This window comes from Corylus avellana, chromosome 8, assembly GCF_965113065.1.
Source record: "Corylus avellana chromosome 8, dhCorAvel1.hap1.2, whole genome shotgun sequence".
Classification (NCBI taxonomy): Eukaryota; Viridiplantae; Streptophyta; class Magnoliopsida; order Fagales; family Betulaceae; genus Corylus; species Corylus avellana.
In genome coordinates, this window is record NC_142497.1 from 2598919 (window position 1) to 2623515 (window position 24597).

A 24597-nucleotide genomic window follows, 5' to 3' on the forward strand; every position below is an offset into this window, starting at 1 on the left:
AAGCCAAACGCGGCATAAGATTTTTAGGGTTTAGAGCAAGAGTAACCAACCAACGGACTAAGGTTTATACTTGACACTCTTGAGTCGCAAACCCAGAAACCCTAAACCCTCCAAATTCGCATCCTCTTCTTCTCTAACAGAAATCCCTCTCATACATACTCATTCAGGGAGAAAGATCGAAAATGGAGCCGAGATTAGCCAATACATGGCGTTTAACAGTGAACGAGAAGAAATTCATCGAGACCGCTCTGCAATCGGACCTCCGAATAGACGGTCGTCGCCCTTTCGAATACCGAAAAATCTCCATCAAGTTCGGCAGGCAAGCGTTGTCCCCTTTCCCCAAGTCATTGATTTTTTTTTCTCTTTTTCTTCAGAAACCACCTCCTCCTACTTTTGAAATTTCACCTTTTTGTTTGTCTCTGGGTTCCATTTTTAAGCGTCTTTTGGTGATTTTCAGAGAAGACGGCTCGACGGAAGTGCAGTTGGGTCAGACCCATGTGATGGGCTTTGTGACTGCCCAGTTGGTCCAGCCATACAAGGACAGACCCAACGAGGGCACGCTCTCCATCTTCACCGAGTTTTCTCCCATGGCCGATCCTTCATTCGAGCCGGGCCGTCCCGGAGAAGCTGCAGTGGAGTTGGGACGTGTAATAGACCGCGGTCTAAGGTGAACTTTTAGCATGGGTTTTTATTGGTAGTTTTAAATTTTGAGACATTGTCTTGATTGTTCTTGTTCAATGACATTATGTGAAACTACCCAGAAAAACTAAGAAGCAGCTCTTTTGTACCTTCTAAAGCCATGCCATTCATAATGGATTGTTTGTTATTGAATTACATCATGTACTGTTAGAGTTCAAACAGTTATTCCCATGTGTTGCTTCGTGAAATTGCTTTAAAAATATCAAACTATGTGTAATTATGTTGGAGCTTTCAGCGCTGCTAACTGATTATACCTAAGAAGCTGAAATGGGCTGTGGGCAATATTGTTCTATGAATGTTCCCTACTAGTAAGTACAAGGAACACATATGGGCAAATGTTTGCTATCCTAGAAAAGCTAAAAACTTTTGCCAAGGATGGTTATGAGTTGTAGTATTTTTATTTGAAGGTTTAAAGTGTTTGTACAGGGAAAGCAGGGCGGTGGATATGGAATCACTTTGTGTTATTTCTGGGAAGTCAGTATGGTCGGTCCGTGTTGATCTCCACATTCTAGATAATGGGGGGTAAGTGTTTTTTTTTCCTACAGTTATTTATTTTTTTTCAATTCATTTTACTTTAGACTAATTTTTGTTATTATTCATTTATTTTGGAAGCAGAAACCTTATTGATGGTGCTAATATTGCTGCTTTAGCGGCTCTCATGACATTCAGGAGGCCTGAATGTTCATTAGGAGGAGAAGATGGTCAGGAAGTGATAGTGCACCCACCTGAGGTCAGCTTTGCAAATTTATTAGAATTAGTTTTAGAAGTGCCCTTGCAGAAACATTGAATTTGATCATCAAATATTCAACTTATAAATATGGGAAACACATAATGAACTTTGAAACAAATCATCCTTTTGGACAGAAAAGCAGTTGCCATGATTAGTAGGGGGAGGGGTGCCAGAACTTTGATATTTTTATTATAGTATCTCATAATGCTTTTATGATATATATTATGGGCATAATCTTGTTATGATTAAATGTATACTTTAGACCCTTGGATATACTATTTGTTTTTAGTAGCTGTTATCACATATTGCTTTTTAACAGGTAAGGGAGCCACTTCCTTTAATAATACATCATCTCCCTATAGCAGTGACATTTGCGTTTTTCAGTAACGAGACCAGTGTGGTAAGCAAATGCTGTCTCTGTCATTAAGGCATATAAAATGTGGAACTTAACTCCGTTCATTAGGCGATCAATCTAATCTAATGGGGGTGCCATCCAGGTGATAGACCCAACCCACTATGAAGAAGCTGTTATGGGGGGACGAATGACTGCTACACTTAATGCAAATAATGATATTTGTGCCATTCAAAAAGCTGGCGGTGAGGGTGTCTTGCAAAGTGTAATCATGCAATGTTTGCGAATTGCTGGTCAAAGGGCTCATGATATAACTACCAAGATAAAAAACGCGGTTGGTTTTTTTTCATATGGAACGACCTTTTAAGACCTGCTGTGCCTTTTGTGCTTCCTTATAGCTAATATATTCAATTGACAAAAAGACATCATTTTGTACAATATGCTAAACTTAATTATAGAACTGGTTTCTATGCTTATAATTGGCAGCGATGAAAGGCAAACCATGGGGAATTCCGTTTTTGTCTCTTAACATATCATAAGCGCCAATTTGGCAAGTTTGGTGGGCAAAGCCTCATAAAAGTTCTCATGATCAAGAGAGACTAAGAAAACGCAAAAAAAATAATTCATTTATTATATTAGCACTCATACTACATTCTGGAACATCTTTAACAGAGTAAATATAAGGCGTCTTAGAATTAGGCTATGATTAACCAGTCTCAGCTGCATTATTCTCATGTTTTGTTTATGATTTATGTTGATGGATAAAACAGTTTATTACTTATCAAAAAAAAAAAAAAAGATTTATGTTAATGGATATGATTGTTATGATTTATCTGGACAACTTGCGGTTCATTTAAGTTGTAACCAGTTTTACGATAGTAGAAGTGGTGCTTCTGATCAGTGATCTGGATTACATAATTGTCACTTTTTGGGTTAGTTCGTGGATTAATTCGGCTATAAGCACTATGCATGTGTGAGAGTAGCTCAAAAGCTGTTGTAGTTTTTTGTAAACCCAGGAATTGCTATCACATCAGGGTTAGAACACTCTGATTATCCTCGTTATTTGGGCTGTGGGAGGTTATATTTAGTGTTGTTTGTTTGGGGTTATGATTAGGATGGAAGCTTAGCCCAATGGCCAGAGCTCAAAAGAGGACATTGTTAGATTCCTTTAAAGGCTGAGGGGGTGCGGATGCTGCTTTAAAGTCAAACATTGTAGCACATGGTTCCAACTGATTTTCGGAAAATTCAATTCTTTTTTAACACATTTTGGAGAGTAGAAGTGCTGATGTAGCATCTAGAACCATTGGTATCTTAATTGGACTATGTTTTTGTGGGATGACATGATATCCCTTGACCAGATGAGGGAAAAACCATGAAGAGAAGAGAGTTGAAACCATAGCTAGAGTAATGTTTGAGTTCAATTAAGTGCCAAAGGAAAACTGTGTTGGAATTTTTTTTTTTTTTTTTTTTTTTTTTTTTTTAATTCTACTTCTGTGAACACAGCCAACAAGCTTCTAGAAGTGGACATTGGTGAAGCAGCCACCATCACAAGCTTCTCAGGATGCAATCTGCAATAGTTCTTGACTCTTAAGTTGAGGATTCATTTTCTAACATCCAATGCCATTATAGGGTTCGTTTGATAAAACCTTTTAGAGCGTTTTTTGGTTGTGATATGACATAAAGGTGAAAATAGTTGAGTGTTTTGTGTTTGAAGTTATTTGTTAATGCTTTTGCTTTTTTGCTCAAAAGCAACAAATTACCCAAAAAAGCGTTATCGAGCCCTTAGTTTTTCCCCCCTACAACCTTGAATAGCTAGTTGAAAAATATATGGTGTTACAACCTTGCATGGTTTTTTTTTTTTAATTTCTTCAAGAGCATATGACTCTCCCCCTCTCTCCCTCTCTCTCCTTCTCTTTCTGCATTGAAAATGAAGGCTGGTTTTGAATTTAAAAGAATGAAGGTTTCTAACTTCTTTTGCGAAGTTGATTGTTTTGATTGCAACTTTCCTGTTGAGTGGATGTTTCTTACTTTATTTGTAATTTTTCTTCTGCAAATTGATGTAGGTTGAATCATACAACACGGAAAGGGCATTAAGGAAGATCAAGCGCCATTCCAATTCTGTTTCTTTAGATGTCTGTGATGCTGATGTTGATGTAGTCAGTGAGAGATCAAAGCTGATACCTGGGAAAAGCATAGCTGATCAGAGTATGGATATAGAAGGTGAAACCAAATCATCTAAACAAGGGCAAACTAGCAGGATAGACGGAGATGCTAAGAACTTCATTGGAGGACCCTCAAGTTGGTATGTTCTCAGTCTGTCCAGAGTTTTTGACCTTGCTTCAGAGAAGCTTCTCTTAGCGAATAAGTGATTAAGATTATTCTAGAAATTTGGCCACACCCCAGAAGGGCGAGTGCACACACACTGCAAACCCGTTTTGTTTATTCAAATCTACTGTTTTTAAGTTTCTTTTTTCTGTTTCTCCTCAGGGATCCGTACGCTGGGGGTGTCAATTTGGATTCCCTGAAAGCTTCTCTAGCTTCACGCGGTAATAAAATTTATTGCTCATTGAATAACGTTTTAGTTTTGGCCTTCCAGCAGACATGGGGTAAAACAATGATGGTTACCAGTGAAAAAAATCTCAGCTGCTTCTTAGCAAAAATAAATGAAAGATCTCAGCTGCTCCTTAGTTCTCTTCATTCTATGTGTGCTCAACATTTTGTCCTCCTTGATATATTCTTGTCTCACATTTCTCTCTCTCTCTCTCTCTCACTGTATCACACATGAACATGCAGGCACATCAACACCAAGTAGGAAGGAAAAATACTCGAGGGGAGAGAATATGTCATGTGAAGCTGACCCAGTTGAACCACCCGAAGATAATAGTTTAGCTTCTTCACCTATTGAGGCGGCCAAAACTCCTTTGGGGACAAATGGAGAGAAAACGTTGAAGGATGCTGTGAAGTCCAAGAACAAGAGAAAAAAGAAGGCATCCTCTGCTGGTGGAAGTTAGATGAACTTCTGTCACTAGCATGTATGTTGACAGCCTGATTTTTCTGACACTATCTTTTTAGTCTCGATTGTTGAAAACTAAATTTTAAATTTTGTGAGATCTTCATTATAGCCTCGTGCATGAAAATTTTCATGTTTTTTGGTCTTAGAATCTAACGAGTATTTAGGGTAAAATCAATGGAGGGGGTATTAATGACATACATGGATTCCATTACAGTTGAAGTAGTATCTGAACTTGAGTTGTTTTGGTACTTTTGAGGCCTTTGTAGTTAGTATCTTGTACTATGGAAAGACTCTTTTATCTCATGAAGAAGGTGGAAGCCTTGCATTTTTTCCCATTCTAGTGATAGCATAAAAAGATTGGCTATTTTCACCGTTCTATTTCATGATATGTTACACTCGTCTCCGTAAACAACATTTTCTCCTTATTTTTACTGAACTATTATTGAGATCATCCAGAAAGTGGATGACTATTTTTTTTTTTCACTCTGTTTTTCATTGTTGCTTGGCAGATACTGGGTCAGCTCACTTCGAACTTACAGAGGGCAATTCTAGTTCAAACTCTCAAGACTTAGAAGACATGCGGTGTGATTGAAACGAGCAGGAGTCAGAAGCAATGGAAGTGAAGATGATCACTGCACCAAAGGTTTGGCTTGAGTAATGTACCAAGATCTAAGTTGTTCTACATTGACAAATGGATCAACAATTGCTTTATCTCCTCCCATTTTTGACCAAAGTTACTAAGTTGTAAATTATTAAGTTACTTTTTTTTTTTTTTTTTTTTTTGATAAGTAATTATTAAGTTACTTCTTAGGGGAAGGCATTTAGGTTTGCACCCTATAGTGGATCATTAGGGCTTCTTTTTCTTTTTCTTTTTTCTTTTTTTGTTTTCTTTTTTTTCATTATATCCAATTGTACACCAAGATGCTACTGAGATAATTTATTTTTGTTAATGCACAGAAAATGAGGTAAACTAGAATATCTAGAATATCTACAACATGTTTTTGATTGTTACCACCAAAGGAGGTAAAAAAAAAAAAAAAGGAAAGAAAAAGAAACTCTCAAGTCTCAACTCTCACATTGCTATAGCAATCACTCATTTGGTCTGTATGCAGTATGAATCTCATAGAAGATAAAGAAGCAAAAAGACAAGATATGTGTTATAATTCCTCAGATCTGTGATGATATGATGAGTCCTGTTTACCCTTCAATTTGGACATGTCGCATGCCAACTCAACCCAAATAAAAGTTGACAAAATACCTTCTACCCGTTGAAAATGACACAAATTTTTCTCCAAATTAAATTCTAAAATAGCATTAAAAGAGTTAGGATTTTTTTTTTTTTTTTTAAATGTACTTCTCACCTATTATTAAAGGAGAAGTAATTTTAACATGTTAAAAGACATTATAACAATTTGATAAATTAGATTGAAAAACTTTTAGAAATTAATTCTTGCATGCACTAAAAATAAATAAAATAAGATAAAAAAAAAAAAAAAAAAAAACGTGGTTAGGTTGCCTATCAAATCAAACCCCCCCACTACGGGCTCGATGTGAAGTTGATGACGTTTCCCTTCGACGGCCGTGATTAACAATTATTAAAATTGTTTTGTGTGTATAAACATTATCAGTGCAACACTAATATCACGTTTGAATCTTAACCTATAACTTTTATTAATTAATTAACCATACCCCCCCATAAGATATGCTTGTTAATTTTTTTGTTTTTTTGTTCTTAATACAAAAATATTAACAAACGGCTCAAAATACTTAAACACTTTTTCAAACTAAAAATAAAACAAAAAAAACTCCCAAACAACACATTAGCTGACAAACCCTAAATTTTGCTATTATCTTGAACTTGATTTGAGGAGATGAGATATGTGACGATTACATATGAGTGGTGATCAATTGGTTGTTAAAAAGTCCCAAACACTTTACCAAACTTTGAAAAAAAAAAAAAAAAAAAAAGTTTATTTTTGGGTAAAGTTCACTTAATCCCTTTAAACTACTATCCCAATGACAATTTACCCCATAAACTACCAAAACAATGACAATGTCTCCCAATGCTAGCAAAATGATGAAATTACCCCTATAGAATTTTCAATAAGACAAAAATACCCGTACAATTTTGAAAAAAACTTAAATTTTAGCATTTTTGTTTTTATTTTAGTAAGAATAATTTCATCATTTTGTTAAAATTGGGGGTATAATGTCATTGTTTTTGTAGTTTTAGGAGTAAATTGTCGCAATTAATAGTTTGAGAGGTAGATTATCATTAAGATAGTAATTTAAAAGAGTTAAGTGAATTTTACCTTTTATTTTTTCTCCTTTTCTATCTTTCTCGCATGGCAATCCAAGAGGTCCACCACAAAAGTACAAAAATGAACGTAGCAGCAAGATGTGTCAGCCTTGCACTTGGGAGAGGCCAAGTATAAAAAAAAACAAAAGAAAGAAAATGAGATCGAGACCCAAGAAAGATGTCTTTATTCCTTTGAAAGCTAGCAAAGCTATTAGGGCATAAGTCCTTTTCCCCATGCAAAAGTTTTCTCTGAAAATTGATGTGTTCAACTTGGACACCTACACCACTGGATGAAGTGGATGGTTCTTTCTTGAATTTATTCTCCATTGAAGAAAATTGAGAGATGCTGCAATGGGTACTGGACACATGGGTTAGATGAGTGAAATCACCTTTCCTTGTAATTGGCCCACATGATCTGATCTTTCTCTTCATAGATTAACACCTCTGTGGGGCCATCTACTGTGATCACCAACCCTACATTAGAGACATTCATGCCTATAATCAACCAATAAAAAGATGCCAAATTCCATTAATGAAACCCATCTAAAACACCTAATCCCATGCATATTTGATTCCCAAAGAAAAGTCTCCTGAAAATGATACTTTCTTTGTTTAAAGATATAGTAATTTCTTGCCCAAATTGTTAAACTGTATCTGTGAGAGGGTTCACACGAGACTCACCTGTCTGATTAGGTCACGAATCATATCAATCTTTATTTAGACAAATAAATTTTTTATAAACTCTCTCACAATTTAATATATATATATAAACTCCAATTCTTCAATGAGATTCATTATACCAAGTTCCAACAAAGGACCTTACCTAGATCTCTCTTCTTTGCAATAATAATTTTCAATGCCCTTTAATCAGATTCACTCACTTGACCTTGAATCTCGAGACAATTCACTTATTATAACTTTTTCTTGTGCATGCGTAGCATATTTTATTAAAATATTTAGCTAAGGTTGCATTTTTTTAAAAAAAATTTTATAAAATATGATTTGATTAAATTAGTACCAATTGGTTAGCTACATCACATTGAAATGAGTGGAATTGCATGTGGGGGTTGATTGTTGTTTATACTTTTTGTTTTTGGTTGCATAGATTAAAGTGTTTGAAGTGTCATTTCAATGAAGTAAGTTCAAGGTACCTTATTTCACTTTATAATGTGAAACAATATTCATGATCATGATATCTTTTTAGTCATTTGATTTTATGAGAAGATTTGATTCACGTGAAATCACATCATGTTTCAACTTACTTAGTCAACGGGTTAGTTGTTAAAAATTTATATTTCAAGACATTGTTTTCGTCTTATTTGTAATCTAGGGTAGTTAGTAGTTAATAGTTGGATGGTATTGGTACCTACCAAAAATAAGTAGGTTTAGGATAACTAGTAATAAGAAAATACAAAAAAAAAAAAAAAAAAAAGTTTAGAGATACTACAACTTTCACTACTATAAATTTTTTATAAACTGACATGACAGTTCATATGTCATTTAACATGTCAGCCACTAAAATGTGAACTGCCACTTACTATGTTTACAAACTGACATGACATAGTGGGTAGAATATGCCTGTGTAGCGGATAGCATGGATTGATTTAAATAGCATACTTGTGCAATGGATCTCGTTTATCTTTCATATGTGAAATGTTCGTGTAGTGAATTCACGGCTAGAGATAGTACATTCTGGGTCGATCAAGGAAGGTAGCGTATATGGGTACTTGGGATTGAGTAGAGCATAGGTTCAATAACCGGGCTTGGAAAAGAGAATGAGAATCTCGTTCAGCAAGAGGCTGGGTTTTTGGTCTTTCTACGTTTCAAGTGCCACTCCTTTGGTTAGTACTCCAAATTGGATTTCTTTCTTGTTGGTTCGAAGTAATGCTCCTTTTATTTAGCTATGACCTACATTCTTTGGTTAAAGTGCTCATGCAGCTTCTAAGGGATGCGTTCCCCTCCAAGTTGTTTCAAAGTAGCATCTGTGGATAAACGATGGTTAAGCCGCATTGGTGCGGTCGGGATCGCCCAACAAGCAAGGGCCGAGCGCGCTAGCGCGAAAGCCGTTAGCCACTAAAATGCGGATTGTTATTGTGACGCCCCAAGAATTGTCAGTAATCCTCCTAAACTGGTCAAGTCCAGTTTTAGGAGCGTTACAATTATGCAACTAGGGGGAAATTTGAATTTTGATTGGGGGAGGGCAAAATCATAAAAATACTTTTTCGAGGGAAACAATAAATTTTTAGGGTCTGACTTCTAAAAAAAATATATATAAATTTTGAGGAGATTAGAGCCTCTGCACTAACCTAGGTCAGCGTACTATCATGTAAATTTATAAAAAAAATTGTAGTAAAATTTATAGTACTCGAAACATTAAGGAATTAAAACAAAATATTGGAACATACCCTTTTTACATAAAAATTAGTGGAGCATAAATTGGTATCTTCGCCCATGAATCCATGATCATATACAAAACAAATGAAGTCAATAATCTCTCGATTAAAATAAGAAAGTTAGAATCTTGCGAGCCACATAAAAAAGAAATAATGTTAGATTCTCTCAGCCGATCATCGACGTGCATCATCAAGATTCCAAAGGCTCATTATCTTTCCATATGGGTCCCAGTTTTTGGCAGCTTCGATCTCTCTGAAATTGGATGGAACCCTATTGATGATGATACGATGATGATGATGATTAAACTGCCTCATTAAGGAAGATGATGATGATTAGGCACTCACCATAATACCTTATGGCCTCAAAACAAAGAGAAGAGAGAAGGGTCAGAAGGGGGTCCATATGCCATGAACCAATGATATGATGATATGTGGACCATGGTGGATGACAGATCTGAAATGCAACATACCCTATATATATAATCACCCAACTTGTAATGTCCTTTTTGCAGCATCCCCCACTTGTGATGTCTCTTTCATTTCTTAATGACTCATTAAAGAAAACCAGTGAGATCTTACCTCAGCTGGGAAATATGCAGCAAGCAAAGTCAAACCAGAAAAGATTTTTTTATTTCTTCCTTTTTTTAACAGGAAAAACCTCTGTTTACTTTGTAATCTTACCCAGTCTCACGTTAGAAAGATAAATAACTTATAAAGAGTGCGATGGATTTAAAGGCACTTATGAGTGATAAGTCTCAAATTGATTATAGGTAATACTTAGTTTTATAGGTGAATCTAAACAGTTTTAAATTGATTAATCTTTTTAGAATAATAGCATAAATGTTGTTAACACTTTTTCTGTGTCGTTACAAATGATATCAAGGCAACCTAATAACACTATGTAGTACTAAAGAATTAATCTCACATTGAAAAGATAAATAACTCACATAAAGTAATAACACAAATATGAATAATATTTTTTCTATGTTGTCATGAGGATCCTTGTTTCCAAGGGATGAGCCCCATGAATGGTGGTGGGGTGTAATCATGTGCAATAATCAACACATATTCCATGTTTTCAATATGAATTCACCTGCATGCAACACATAATCCAAGGATTTCAATAAAAAAGGATTACTTTAGAATAGGAAATCAACAATCTTCACTAATACTCTTAATATTGGTTGAATTATATTAATAAATAACTGGCATAAAGTCATTAGATTAGGTAAGAAAAAAAAGTTACCACCGCCAAGAAAGAAGAATCAAACACTATTATAATGTAGAACAGGTTATTAACCACCCTATTAAAAAGACTTCACTGGTTTGGAGTAATTATTGACATATTTGACATTCAGAGCCTCAGCTGCCGCCTGCAAAGTAGTTATTATCTAAGAAACTGTATCTGCACTAACTACCCCATGGACCCCAAAAGCACCCTCTCCAGCTCTCTCATGGCCCTAGAGAGGCCATGAAAATAGACTTTGTCTTTAAAAAAATGATAGTTAGTCCTTTGAAACGTACAGTACAGCCTTTTCTGCTATGGTCCATAATATGGGGCACCTCAGAAGATGCAAACCAACCATACTTGTCCCTGACAAAATCTGCATATCTTAGTCTTTTGAAGTGTTTCTGTTATGTCTGGTCCTCTTCAGGCTCCCCAGCTCCACCATGTCCATGTTTTATTTAATATTTTTCATCCGGGTCCTTTTTCCAGTAAGCTGTTTTCTGGTTCTTGCATATGCTTCATGGTGCCCTCATCATTTTGGTCAACAAGCCGATCAACAGTTCCAGCAGAAAACAGATAGGTTTTGGGAGTTTAATGAGCAAACCAACAGCTGGGTTGAAGTGGAACTGCCTTATGATCTCATCTCTTGCCTTAATGATAACTGTACTAAAGTGGGTTTGATCAATCCAATCTTAGTAAGAGAGGATGATATTGTTCCTGAACAAAGGGAGAGTTTGCAAAAGAAAGATGATCATGGAGGACAGGAGGAGAATTCTAAGACTGCTGTTCTGCCTCAGAGAAAGAGAATTTCGTTGACTAAAATGTCTGAGACATCTGTTTGGGTTACTGGTGAAAGTGGCTCTATCTATGAGAGGTTTTGGAATGGAGTGCAGTGGGTGATTGCTCCCCATGATTTACCAGTATTAGCAGGCCATGCAATGTCTGTTTTTATTGTCAATCAGACAATTCTTGCTCTATCTGAATCAGGAATTCTATATCAGGTACTACAATATTCCACCAGTTGTCTCAGATAAAATCTTATGGAATTACATAATTCTTATAATTCTTCTTATTGAACTTTCTCATGTTACATCTTTTTGTTGAGTGGGAGAGGGGAGTGCATTTTCAATGTGACAGTAATATAAACCCTTATCAGATAATACTTGGAAGCAGAAATTTCCCCTTGTATTAGTGTGTTCAATTTCAAAGGTATTCAGACTAATTATCAGTGACCATCTGATTTACTGGCTATGTTATATGAAAGTTTGAGATCAGATTAAGGATCCAAGTCTGAAAGGAAATCTAAACATATGATATTCTGGCCCTTTGACTCTAAATAGTTAGAGTATCCTTGTTTCTCTCATAACCCGGTTTATTCCTTTTTTGTCTTCAGATGCAAGTCAGCGAGAACTCACAGGCAATTTGGGTAGAGTTCATGCCTGGACTGAATCAAGACACAGGTAGAGAAGGGGAGCAAAGTTCGGAGATATCAATAAAGTCTGGTGCTGTATCATATGATGGAGTGTGAGTATATAAATTTTTCCTTTTTGAGCGGAATTCGTTTGGAACTGCGATTTCGTTGATCAAAAGTGTGATTTTAAAGCAAATCACAAAAAATATTTGCTTGAGAGTCCCTTTTCAAAAAATTGTGATTTGAAACGAGAAAAATCTACTTTTTCAAATTGAAAGTAAATGGTTGTGTTTTTTAAAACGCATAATTTTAAAGACTGAACTGTGATTTGAAATGCCAAACTATGATTTTACTGAGCGTTTAACTGCTTATTTGAAAACCTTAAATGTGTTTTGTGTTTTCAAATCTGAAGGTTTTGAAATCAAAAACCGAAACGGACCCTAAACTTTACATACTCAAATTTCTTCACTGCAATAAATTTGTCTGAGTCTCTCCAAATTAACTCCCTGGTTTTGCTAATTGCCTTCAGGAGAGTTTATTTCTGCACAAGGAAAGGGACATTGTTAGAGCTTAGTGAGGTTGAGCCTCCAAGGTAAGACTTACAATTATATGATTGTAGCCATCATAGCTAACACTAGTGCCTTAAGGTTTACATTCCAGTGTCTATCTATAATGTAGATTCCGATGGGGAGACTCTAATTTCCCTTGGACGTTTGTGCTATAAACGTAGAACAGATGGGTTAATCATGGCCGGCCACCGGGTGCAAATGTTGCAGCAATAGCTGATGCTGGTACTATCAGAACAGAAGTAGTGTATACCATAAGGTGTAATCTCTGTCTCTCTCACATGTAACCAAAAAGGAAACTGTTGAGAAGAACCATGTAGATAATCAGAGTCCTTTAGTATCATATTGAGCTAAACATGTCACTGTACAATGCAGTTCTATAGGAGATCTTTATGAATATGACAGAAGCTCAAAACCATCATGGAAGAAACATATATGGAGAGAAGGAACAGGACAGGATGCTTCTCTGATTCCATCAATGGGGTGTACTTTATATGGCCTAAGTGGAGATTATTCAATATCCCTCTTTCTTTTAACTAAGGTACTTTATCTGCATCCACTGTACTACAAACTACAAGCTAGGAATCCTCTGTTCTAATAATACAGCTAGAGAGTTTTGACTAATGCTAGCTTTAATATACATGCATGGATCTCCTGTTAGACCTAAAGGCCCTTACTTCAGCTGAGTATTTGTGTATCTTAGATTTTCTTTCGAAATTTAACAAAATCCTCTAACAAGATTTTGCATATGTACAGGGTGGTAGTTTGGTGGAGAGACGACTACACCAAAGGAAGTGGAAATGGGTAGTCCATGGAAGTCCAAAAGATCAGCATCTGACATCTATCACACCAGCTCTGCAAGATGAGTTGAATGAAAAATTCTTCTCATTGTTTCTCACCACATCGGCTGGTTTCATTTACGAATATCGGATTCCAAAACAATCAGGTGAGTCAGGCAGGCATTATGAACAAACTGATTGTTTCTCATTGTTTGTCACACACTAAAACATTAAGAAAAATAACCCTCCATTCAAGATCACATCTGAAAGAATTTTAGGAAGATTGGCTTCTAAAAAGCCACTAAATTTTCGTTTGTGATTTGCTTGTGATCAAGAAACCAATTATTTGAACAAAACTATCAACCTTGTTCTGGAAGTAATTAGTAGGAAAAGCAGCTGCAGCCTGCCCGTTAAAGAAGCTAAGATGGTCCACCAGAGGTTGCAAGGAAGGAGTAAATCAGTCCCAAAGTAAAGTAATTTGTTCAAATGGTATTAATTATCAAAGCATTTATTCAAAAGCAATGAACTGCTAAGGGCTCAAACTGTCTGGTAAAGAGAAGTTACCAAACAAACCTCTAGTTGATGATAACCATAAAATTTATATTTCATGCAATAGAGTTTTAGGTGCCCTAAGGCAAATTGTAGTTTCTGCATGACAATCAATCGAGTTAGAAAAAAAATGCATATAAAGTATGGATTGCATCCTAAATGTAAAATTCTTCACATGAAAACAGGTATTGCTCAAGAGGAGCAAATTCCAGATGGGTGGGTGAGTCATTTGCATCCCCCACAAGCAAAAGCTGCAAGAGGTATTGCTGGACTACAATTTCACGTTGGCAGGATACTGTTCCCACTGGATGATGGAAGACTTGCAGAACTGCATCTACCAGGCCTAGGTGGAGAAACTTCAGGGCCAACTCATCAACTTAATGTCAGAAGAAAAGCATCAAGTAAATATATATGGTATATAATAGATGCCCCAGAGACAGAAGGATGGAATGCTGAGTATTGCACAGAACAACATGGATCCACAAATTGCATCATAGGTGTAAAAGATGAGTCAAATGGCATAGGAATTACAAGGTCAATGACAAGATGGCGAAAGGGAAGCCAAGCACAAGCTTACTTACCTCCAGGTGCATCAGGTAGTGGCCAAATCACATCTATGGAAGAGTATAGTTTCCCAGATAATTGGATCAACACCAACTTCCGTCTAAGGCTGATGCATGGAGGTAGATCGTTTTTCCTAATAACAGATGGTGGTTTGACCTTTGAATATCTTTATGCTGAAAATGTATGGCTGTGGCTGAAGCATGACCACCCAACTGCTATCAAAGGTGCACTAGGAAACTACAATGGAAGTTTATATGTCGTTGACACATATGGGAGTTTGCTTATTAGGGAAAGGAGCAGCAGTGAGCTGACATGGATTAACTGCACTTCTTTTAGGAAAGGAGGGAAAGTTATTGGAGGTCCTCCATGGGATGGAATGCCAGGTAGAACCATGAGAGTAACACCAGAAGATTCACTCTTCTTTGTGAGCAAAACTGGAAGATTACTACAGTTCACAGTAAGTTGCAAGAATCATACAAAATTAATGCATTTGGCACTGCAACTTTGCAGACTAAAAATGCAATTTTAAACCAAATCACATAAAATGTAAGCGTTTTTAAAAAATTGCAATTTGAAAACGTAAAAAAATCTGGTTTTCAAATTGCAGACAAAAGGTGTTTTTGAAAAAACACACAATTTTAAAGGTTAACCTGCAATTTTATCAAACGTTTGATAATGTTTTTAAAAATCACACAGTTTGAAAATCGCAAACTCAAACATACCTTTTTACCATTGATTCACTTATCTCATCCCATTTTGACCTCATCATATATATTAGTTACAATGAAATTAGAGCAAATTTTCATTATACCTAAATATGTTCTGTAGGTTGCCCTGAGGAAGTTTAAATGGAAAGATTGCCGAAACCCTCCAAACAGTAAAATTGCATCTATTGTAGACCAGGAAATGTTCAGGGAAAATATAGTGTTCGTAGTTGGAAGGAATGGTAGGCTATATCAGTATAACAAAGTGAGTGAAGTGTGGCACCAGCATTACCAGTCTCAGCATTTGATTCTATCAAGATTGCCTGGAGCTGCCATGAGGCCATCGTTGCTATCACTTATGGGCTCAATTTTCATGCTTTCAGAAGATAGCAGGCTAGTTGAATATCACTGGAATACATTGGATGGGTGGAACTGGGTGGAACATGGAACACCATATACAGGTGTGACCTTGGTTGGTTCACCTGGCCCATGCTTTGATGGTAATCAACTGTTGTTGATTGGTTCAGATGGAAAAGTATATCTGAGGTATATGGATCAAATGACTTGGAAATGGAAGAGTTGTGGGTTTCCATGTTTGGGAAATATTGTTGTTGACAAGCAAAGACAGGATGAAGACATTTGTGTTGACGAAGATTTTGCAGCTAGCTTGGAGATGAATGCAGAAGACAATAATGATCTTAGTGAAAACTGTGATCCAAAGGTAAGCAGTTGGCATCAAACCGTGCCAATGGCTAGTATATGTTTGTGAAGTAATATTAATGGTGAGTGTTCTACATATATGCAGGTGGCAGCTACAAGGCCAATTCCATTTTCTGAAGATTCAGTTATCTTTGAGCTAAGAGATGGCAGAGTAAGCAATCATTATCTTAATCTATTAATATTTCTGATTACCTAATAGTGAATACAAGTGACATCCAATGTTCAGTGGAATCCAATTCCTCCGGGAGAGGTTTTTAGCAATGGATATGGAGTTTAAGGCAAAACAAGAAAGATAAATTTTATAGAACTGCAAAAGTCTTTTGTGTTAAATCACCACTTATTTCAAAAGTTAAAACTTTTGAAATAAGTGGTGATTTAACATAGTATCATAGCAAAAGTTTTGAGTTCGAACCTTATCTTTGTCATTAATTTTCCATTTCAATTAAATATTTTATGTGTTGGACTTTCCTTACCACTTCTTTAGCTCGTCTCTTGTCAATGCTAACTGTAGTAGTTTGATTGCTGGGATTTTTTGGAAATCTTCCTTAAGCATGGTCAGGGGACAAAGTAGAGCTCGACTGAAATAATAAAATTCAATCTCTTCCTATAGGCTTAAGCTCTTAGAATAACTGATGATTTACCTTAGAGGTGATTCTCACTCGTCTCGGTTCTACTTCTATCCTTTTGTTTCAGCTACAATCATTGTTTTGGAGCTGTTATGTCTTTTCTGCAGAATGCTCCACCCCATATGGAGCAGCTGTTATGCACTTCTCCATTTCATTCAACCTACTTGATCTCTTCCCATAAGGATTGATCATCCAAGCTACCAAAAAGGATCACTTTTATGCCATCAATTTTCAGTGAATGTTCATTTGAATGCCAAATTATATTAAGACAGCTGCTAATTATATTGCTCTGTCATTGCAGCTGGCAGAATTGCAACGAGTAGAGGGTACACATTGGGTATGGTCTCGTACCATTGGCACTCCAACAAGCTTATGCATTGCAAATTATTGGACTGCTTTGGCAACATGAAACAAAACACAATCTCTTATTTATAGAGCACAAGAAAGTAGAAGCTACACATCTATAGAACTGACATAGAAAAGTCATGGCAAAGGCTAACAAGCAGAATACTTTTTTTTTTGTTTCTTTTCTTTTAACTTGACATGAAAGGAGGTAGGGTTGGTTGGAGGAGCAAAACACTGAAGCAAAAACCCACTTGCTCAACTACTTGTACAAAGTGAAGAAATACAATGGTGTAAACTATTCTTGAAAATACAATGATGTAAAATATTCTTGAATACATTAACAATCAACAAAATTGCCTTGACAAAAAATAATAATAATAATAATAAAGGCATTTTTTTTTTTGTTACAAAATAAAATGTTAAATTGTGCATTAAGGATTGCTTTTAGATTCTATATTTTTTCCTGATAATCGAAGTACTTGGAATCTTGGTCCCAATGGTAATGGGCAGTAATCAAGGACACATTGATCATCAGCTCTGAGTTGTTTGCTTTTTCCCTTGGATTTTCTTATTGATTTGATTAAGACATAGATTTATTGTTTGATTTAGTGGATGAAGCTATAAGATAATATAAATTGATGTAGGAGGCATACACTGTTAGTAATTCAATTTCAGTATGACAATTTTTGTCAACTGGCTTATGGAGTATATTATGGTTATCTTCGAAACTCTTAACCCGTTTGGAGATTTTTTTGACACCTCGAAATGAAACAATCCAATTTACAACATATACCAACTGGTATAACTCTACCATAAAATACCATTTTTAATGAGTCATTTCCTTTGAATACAAATAAAGATGCCCAGCTTAAAAAACATAAGTTTTCCTCCAAACAGGATTAAAAAAAATTTTCAAGTTCAATCTTTTAAACTACTATGTTAAATTACTAGTTATCTCAAAAGCTTAAACTGATAGGAAGAGGTAAATTTAATCACTTAATCATTACTTTAATATTCTAGTTCAATCTTGTAAAAACATTTGGCTCTAGTACCATGTTAAATTACCAGTTATCTCAAAAGTTTAAGCTGATAGAAAAAGGTAAATTTAATCACTTAATCATTATTTTAACATAAAATAAATGTGAGAATCACGTACTCTATTAAAAATACATGTAAAAATCACATGCATTTCGAACAGATCAATTTAATGAACTGAATTTTTTTTAAAAAAATAATAATAATAATAATAATAAATAAAAATAAAAATAAAAATTCTTCCAACTTTATTTGGAGAAACACTTTCTCCAATAAATATTATTGTAACTGAGCAGAGAGATCAAATTTCTGCTATAACCCAATCGGTAGGACTTTATTACCTTTTGGGTAAAACAAAACATGCACGCCGCGTGCTAAAAAAAAAAAAAAAAAAAAAAATTTGCACTGGAGTGCCACGCACGCCGCGTGCTCCCAATCAGTGCTCTTACCGTTTAAGACAGCTAAACCTACAACAACTATAAAAAAGTGATGGTCGTACCCAACAAGAGCGTATAAAACGTGCACTTGGTTTCTTCACATGAAAGCATTTGTGGGCCACCAATGGCATGAGAGGTTAGAAATAGTGTCCACAATTTGTGTTCGTGTATTGAATTCAAATCATTTCAAGAGATAAATAAAAAAACCATATAAGTTAATAATAATCTAATCCATTTAATTAAATGAGTCCGACCCTTCAACTCTGGCCCACTGATTTTGTATTGAATTTGTGTCGAATTCACGAATCATATCAAAAATTGCCAACCCTAATTAGGGAGAAATGATTTGGGGTAGAGATTCTGAAGAAGAAAAGCAAAAAGGTTTGGGGGTGAAAAACGTCCAGCCCCCGACTTTTTACGTTCTGAATTCGAGAAACATTCAGTTGCTGAAACCTCGCCACTGAAATAAGATTTTACATATAATCAACATAACTGAATAACTACCTTAGCCATGTTATAGCCACCATCTTCAGAATCCAAACATAATTCTAGCAGGAAGAGTATCAGAGTATTAAGTATTAAAACGCAGCGCACTACAATTAATAAACAAAGGCAAAAAACATCAGTAAAAACACCACACAAGGGAGAAAAGTGTGACGTCCTTGGGGAACACAAAATCTATAAAAGTAGTTAATCAAAGCATCAACATAAACATTCCCCTCATTGCTAATTCACCCATCCTCACGAAAGAACAATACAATGGCACACTAGTATCTCCTCCTCGGGCTCCTTGAACGACGTTCTCGAGGCGGCCTGAAAAAAAAAAGAAAAAGAAAAAGAAGGTAGCTAAGGTTAAAAAGACATTTTTTACGCTGAGTGAAATTTGACTGAGAATCAACAGGCAAGCTTAAACAATCCGTTTTCACAAGTTTTATAACAACTTAAATAAAGTTAAAGGAGTAACAATATATACAACTCATCATAGAAAACCCATAAAAAAGAATCGCCAATGTTCTGTGGCCTACAAAATTCAATGGACCGATGCTTGGAACCAAGTTTAAAAAGACCCATAACCCTGCTGGGACTTACAGAAGCCCCATGCATTAACCACTATCCATTTTGCCCAAATTAGACGTTGGGTAGCAAAACCTTTTCCCACCATACAAAATCAGTTGATCAAACTCTGCAGCCCCTATCCTTCCCCCCCCTTCAAGGGATATTTTATTGATAAGTTCTATAGGAACTGGACAATCCTATTTTGTCAAATACCTAGAGGAAAACTTCTATTTTCTCTTCATTGCCTCACCCGAAGAGCAACCCTTTCATTTAAAATGAACTAGTAAAGCACCTCGAATTAGATCAAATTATGCATGACTCGACCTATAAATGATTTCCTTCACTATGAGGGATAAGAAAAGAGAACCTTTTAAGTTCCTAGCTGCCCCCACAATTTAGTTAGTAAATCAGGAAAGAAAGGAAAGGAAAGGTGCAGATAATAAATCAGGATTCCCAACTTAAGTCCACACAATTTTCTTCCTTGAAGAATGGGTGAAATTTGGATACCAGAAAGAGAAGACACTCAACATTTCCTTCCACTCTTTCCAATGTCCTTCCACTTTCTCCATATAACCCCAAAAATGAAATAAATTTCTCCATTTCATCTTTCAATGGAGGGACTTCCCTCCTCAAATTAGAAGTTCTTCCATAACTTTTCTTTCTATAAGCAATAGATCATCTCTTAATATTTTTCAAAAAAATAAAAAAAAAAAGTGCATATGCTAACCTTGTATTCTTTCTTTTCATCGCTCCATTGGCTGAGGATCCACTGCTGAAGGCCCAGTCAACAGTGAGAGTTTGCGTAAGAAATTCAGCTCCATTCATTGAGGATATTGCATTCTGTGCTTCCTCAAAGTTCTCATATTCAATTAGGGCATATCCCTTGATTACCATTAAAAAAAAAAATAGTGAGTTTTACACCAACTTAAAAATAGCATTTTATCACAAACTTTTAACCAAAACAGCTGATTATGAAGTCCAATGGATACCATGAGCAAGAAAAAGTAAGAAACAAGTATCAGTCTTCTTGAACAATCAATAACTAGTTAAGCCATCATCCAATATTCAGAACTATTCAACTCAGTTAAGCCTTAAAGCTCACTTGAAATATTAGTTCCCTAAAAAAGGAATAGTAATAAAATTCTTTATAATTTTTCAAGCATGAGGAGAATCATTCTACAAAAATATAATTAAGAATTTATTGATTAATCAAAAATTTAAACTTTCTAACTGCCAAAAATGTTTCCCCACAGAATATATTCAAATACTTGAGCCATTCCCTCCATTTGTAAGCCATGCCTTATACAGTAGTTTCTGGCATTACAAAACTGATGCAAGGAAGACCATGTAGTAGGCAGTTAAGATAAAGTTCCCACAATCACAATGATGATATTGCATAAATTTTTCTTCAGTCATTCCATGTGTATTGTAAAAAGGCTATTACACTGTATTATCTAAAAGCAGAATATTCAACCTAATGAATTCTCATGTTGATTTTTAATCATAAAATATCGTTAATCTTCATAACAATGTTCAAAACCATATCAATAAAGATCACTTGCAAAATCAAATGTCTTAACATAAAAAAAGAAAGTACATTTCCACCAACGTTTTGTTAATGGAAGAACAAAGTAAATTAGAGCTTACCTTGACAAACCCAGTCCGGCGATCAAGATTTAGATGCAAGTTCCTGATCTCCCCAAACTCACCAAAAGCATTTTGCAGATCATCCTCTTGTGCCTCTTCGTGTATTCCAGTGGCCAGAATAATCCATCCTTCGATGGCTGCAAAGTTAAAGCAGGAATTTTACTATTATCCATTTTCAGAGAAGTGAAAGAAGAAATTCAGTATTCAGGACAAAACTCCTTCAATGACTAAGCAGATTCACCACAAAGCTATTCTAAAAATTATTAAAATATTTTTAACACACTGCATGTTAAGCCTAAATATCAAAAAAGAAACAAAATATTGAACTAAATATAAATTAAAAAGTTGTTCTTGTTAGAAACCTTTACACAATATCTAAAAGTCTTGCTACTGCAATTACAAGGTTCTGCGCTGAAGAATCAGCAGCAAGATCATTATTGAATTATGTAAATCAAACAGTCCAGGAGAAAATTGACGCACCCAAAAAAAAAAAAAAAATCCAAGCACGTGGCAGTTATAGATTTCATTTATACGTAAATATAAATATAGAGATATACAAAAACAAAACAAAACATAAAAAAGGTCAGCCTTCTGAAAATTCTATCCACATCAGCCAGTTATGTACATCAACAGACTTGACTACTGCGAATGATGCCAATCCTAAGAGGTCAGAACCATGGACTACTGTGCATCTAGACTTGACAATGACTCAGTGTAAGCCACCCATTCCTCAGTACCTTCAATGTCAAAAGCTTATCAAGCTTAACTACACCAAAAAACAACTCCTGAAATCACTCATCTCAAAGTCTCTCAGGAATTTCATGCACCATGAAATGATCACAGCACAAGACACCGCCAAGTAGACCTCAACACACCAAGATACAATCAAACCAAATGGCATCAAGCCTGGTGTGCAAAAAGCTTCCTTATCACATTAGATGTGTCCCTCAGAGATTACCACATGCCAAACTTGGATAACCAACTCAGAGATCTCATCCCAACTGACACTAGTTCCAACTCGATTTCAGGTCTATTCATATAACCTTTAACCAATACGAATAATCTATCACATCTCTCTTAAGGAAACAAAGTTAGTCTGTGTTTGTTTGGAATGAAACCAATTCCAAACACAACCATACGGATTTCAACAGAAATCAACCATTTCTCTTATATTAATTTTACCCAAGAATAAACATCTCTTTGATCCCAAATTCATTATCTCAGCTATTCCCTCCACGAACATCTTCCAAAAACCCTATAATCCTAACCAGTAAAGCACAAAAACAATCCAAAATCACAACAAAGACTTAAAATTCAGCCAGAACCCTAAAATTTACGAAAACCAACATCTACACACTCATAACATAGATATATCTTTTTGGATTATAGCCCAAAAACCCTAAAGTGTAAAGAGAGAGAGAGAGAGAGAGAGAGAACTGACATCGCTGGGGCCCAGGGCCGTCGGGGGACTTCAAGGAGTCGAAGTTGGAGGCGGCAAGCCGGGTGGAGCGGTCCACGGCGTCGGGATGGTCCTGGCGGAAGCCACGTCCCTTGATCTTTCTGGATGCGGCGGCGGAGGAGGACGCACCGCCGGTGATAGCGGACTTGAGCTTCGGGAGCGGGGCCCTCGGCGAGGCCGAGGCGTCGGCGGTATCTACGCCTCCATCCTCGTCCATCAGGTCGTCATCCTCCGGCTCGAAGTCCACCGCCTCCACCTCCGCTGCGTTCGCCATAGGAACCAAATGTCCGTCTCTCTCTCCCTCTCTGTCACTCGCTAGCTAAAGACTCAAGTTGAGGGTTGCGTTGGGTCGTAGTTACTGGTAGGAGCTGTAGAAAGCTCTTTTTAGGTTTTATATGGGTTTTTGCGGTCTTATGCCTCGTTTGGTCACCTTAATCATAATGGCTTATTTTCAAAACCAAAAATACTTTTTTATAGCAATTCACAAACACCTTTTCAAATTAAAATCATAAAATACTTTTCAAAATCAATATCAAACAATCTCTATTTTTAAAAAGATTTTTTTGAAGGTTTTGACATGGAATTTGTTATTTTCTTTTAATTTCTTTTTACCTTGTAGAGATATTTAGGGGGGGAAAAAGTGAGGGATTTTGTGGGATAAACCAACTATAGTGGTCAAGTTTGTATAATTTTGATTTCATAATGAAGAGTCCTTTAATATGAAAATAAGTCATGACATCTGTTGGGAATAAATTCACACTACAAGCCCACCAAATTCTGGGCCCAATGGCCAAGGATAGGCCTACGAAGATATTAATTAAATGGCAAGAGCTATTTAATTAATTAATAGTCTTATATTCCAATCAGGATAATATTGGAATAAAAACGTCCTACTTATCTCTACAAGATGACTACTCAAGATTATCTCTACATGATAGCTGTTGAGTTCTATCTCAACTCTGGACTCTCAAACCAATTCAAATGAGAAGGTCCAGTCCAAGTCTACTTCAACAACCCGAACCTATAAATAGGCCCCTACATAAGGTACTGAAATATCTTAGATCTTGAATACCGAAATATTCTCACATATTATTGAGTTAAAAACTTTCTGACTTTGGCATCGGAGTGTCCCCGGTTCCCCCCTTGACAATATTACCTTTTTTTGTAGTGATTTGGAGTGCACGACAATGTATTGAAGACCCCGAAGAAAGCGCATCCACTGTGTTGAAAACTGTTCTAACAGTTTGGCGCCGTCTGTGGGAACGATTATTCGTTTCTCATTAAAAAAAAAAAAATTCTTCTCGGTGTGAGCACTCAATCCGACGACAACCAACCGGATCGACATTCATTGATTGAATTGAAATTGCTTAACAGTCCAAGCTAAAGCAGATTCGCACTCCCAGCCATGACATTCACTGCTGGAGCCCAAACCCAGCCGGTGACCGAGTCTGTACCGATCACCGTGGTACAGATCTAGCCGCCGCCTTACGACCCACTGCTACCGGAGATCCGCGGCATCGCCGATCTCTGGACTGCAGCACTGCCAGAGACCCAAGCGACCAGCTTGCAGGAGATTTGCCATCGCTGGAGACCCAGATTCACAGCACCGCTGCTCGTCGTAGATCTGTACTCCACGACCATTCGCCGCAGACCCGTGACCAACAAACCACCAAACCAGACTGCAGCGCTGCCGGTCTCCAAGCCCGCTACGTCCCCGATCTGTCCCGCGGTCACTGACCCATATTTGTGCGTCGAAGAAAATCGTAGAAGAAGAAGCCTCTATGCGTGAAGTGTCTCGATGCTGCGCAGGAAAGAGAAAAGAAAAAAAAAATAAAAATAAAAATAAAAAAGAGAAAAGAAGAAAAAAAGAAAAGAACAAAGAAAATATAATAGCCGTGAAGGCTGAACGTTGGAGGAATTTGGAGAAGAAAATTGGCATTTGACAACAGGTTTTTCTTATTCAGTTTATATTCATGTTCTGATTT

At 36.3% G+C, this 24597-nt stretch overlaps 3 protein-coding genes across 5 annotated transcripts; 2 read left to right on the top strand and 1 right to left on the bottom strand.

Annotated features, from left to right (window-relative positions):
* The first annotated feature begins 19 nt into the window (after positions 1-19).
* Positions 20-5571, top strand: LOC132163911 (exosome complex component RRP45A). Of its 2 annotated transcripts, XM_059574288.2 has the most exons (10): positions 20-319; positions 458-667; positions 1126-1221; positions 1315-1429; positions 1749-1829; positions 1927-2115; positions 3845-4083; positions 4269-4327; positions 4575-4813; positions 5304-5571. In XM_059574288.2, exons 1-9 carry the CDS (start codon positions 183-185, stop codon positions 4790-4792), a joined length of 1344 nt encoding a protein of 447 aa, XP_059430271.1. In that variant the 5' UTR covers positions 20-182; the 3' UTR covers positions 4793-4813; positions 5304-5571. The 2 variants fall into 2 exon arrangements, with proteins under 2 accessions (XP_059430271.1, XP_088375380.1); XM_088519254.1 differs by lacking the exons at positions 1749-1829; positions 1927-2115 and having other exon boundaries at positions 22-319.
* Positions 5572-10869: 5298 nt separating this feature from the next.
* Positions 10870-17301, top strand: LOC132163594 (uncharacterized). Of its 2 annotated transcripts, none has more exons than XM_059573941.2 (10): positions 10870-11715; positions 12108-12238; positions 12655-12717; positions 12861-12950; positions 13067-13232; positions 13448-13637; positions 14205-15040; positions 15412-16008; positions 16093-16158; positions 16701-16925. In XM_059573941.2, the coding sequence occupies exons 1-10, from the start codon at positions 11158-11160 to the stop codon at positions 16812-16814; spliced, it is 2811 nt and encodes a 936-aa protein (XP_059429924.1). In that variant the 5' UTR covers positions 10870-11157; the 3' UTR covers positions 16815-16925. The 2 variants fall into 2 exon arrangements, with proteins under 2 accessions (XP_059429924.1, XP_059429925.1); XM_059573942.2 differs by lacking the exon at positions 16701-16925 and adding an exon at positions 16935-17301 and having other exon boundaries at positions 11124-11715.
* A 1610-nt stretch (positions 17302-18911) lies between these two features.
* On the bottom strand, positions 18912-22985 carry Y14 (RNA-binding (RRM/RBD/RNP motifs) family protein). Its single transcript, XM_059574213.2, has 4 exons — positions 22595-22985; positions 21154-21290; positions 20234-20388; positions 18912-19263 (listed from the first exon to the last, which is right to left on the bottom strand). The coding sequence occupies exons 1-4, from the start codon at positions 22884-22886 to the stop codon at positions 19218-19220; spliced, it is 630 nt and encodes a 209-aa protein (XP_059430196.1). The 5' UTR covers positions 22887-22985; the 3' UTR covers positions 18912-19217.
* Positions 22986-24597: the final 1612 nt, after the last annotated feature.

What these genes read in the sequence shown, in the direction of transcription:
- LOC132163911 (XM_059574288.2), top strand. Translation starts at nt 183, where the DNA reads ATGGAGCCGAGATTAGCCAATACATGGCGTTTAACAGTGAACGAGAAG. An exon ending in ATCTCCATCAAGTTCGGCAG is followed by an intron (nt 320 to 457) that starts GCAAGCGTTGTC and finishes GGTGATTTTCAG; the next exon opens with AGAAGACGGCTCGACGGAAG. An exon ending in ATTGGAGGACCCTCAAGTTG is followed by an intron (nt 4,084 to 4,268) that starts GTATGTTCTCAG and finishes GTTTCTCCTCAG; the next exon opens with GGATCCGTACGCTGGGGGTG.
- LOC132163594 (XM_059573941.2), top strand. Translation starts at nt 11,158, where the DNA reads ATGTCCATGTTTTATTTAATATTTTTCATCCGGGTCCTTTTTCCAGTA. An exon ending in GAAGATTACTACAGTTCACA is followed by an intron (nt 15,041 to 15,411) that starts GTAAGTTGCAAG and finishes TATGTTCTGTAG; the next exon opens with GTTGCCCTGAGGAAGTTTAA. An exon ending in GTGAAAACTGTGATCCAAAG is followed by an intron (nt 16,009 to 16,092) that starts GTAAGCAGTTGG and finishes ACATATATGCAG; the next exon opens with GTGGCAGCTACAAGGCCAAT.
- Y14 (XM_059574213.2), bottom strand. Translation starts at nt 22,886, where the DNA reads ATGGCGAACGCAGCGGAGGTGGAGGCGGTGGACTTCGAGCCGGAGGAT. An exon ending in CGGCCCTGGGCCCCAGCGAT is followed by an intron (nt 21,291 to 22,594) that starts GTCAGTTCTCTC and finishes TTAACTTTGCAG; the next exon opens with CCATCGAAGGATGGATTATT. An exon ending in GCCGGACTGGGTTTGTCAAG is followed by an intron (nt 20,389 to 21,153) that starts GTAAGCTCTAAT and finishes ATGGTAATCAAG; the next exon opens with GGATATGCCCTAATTGAATA.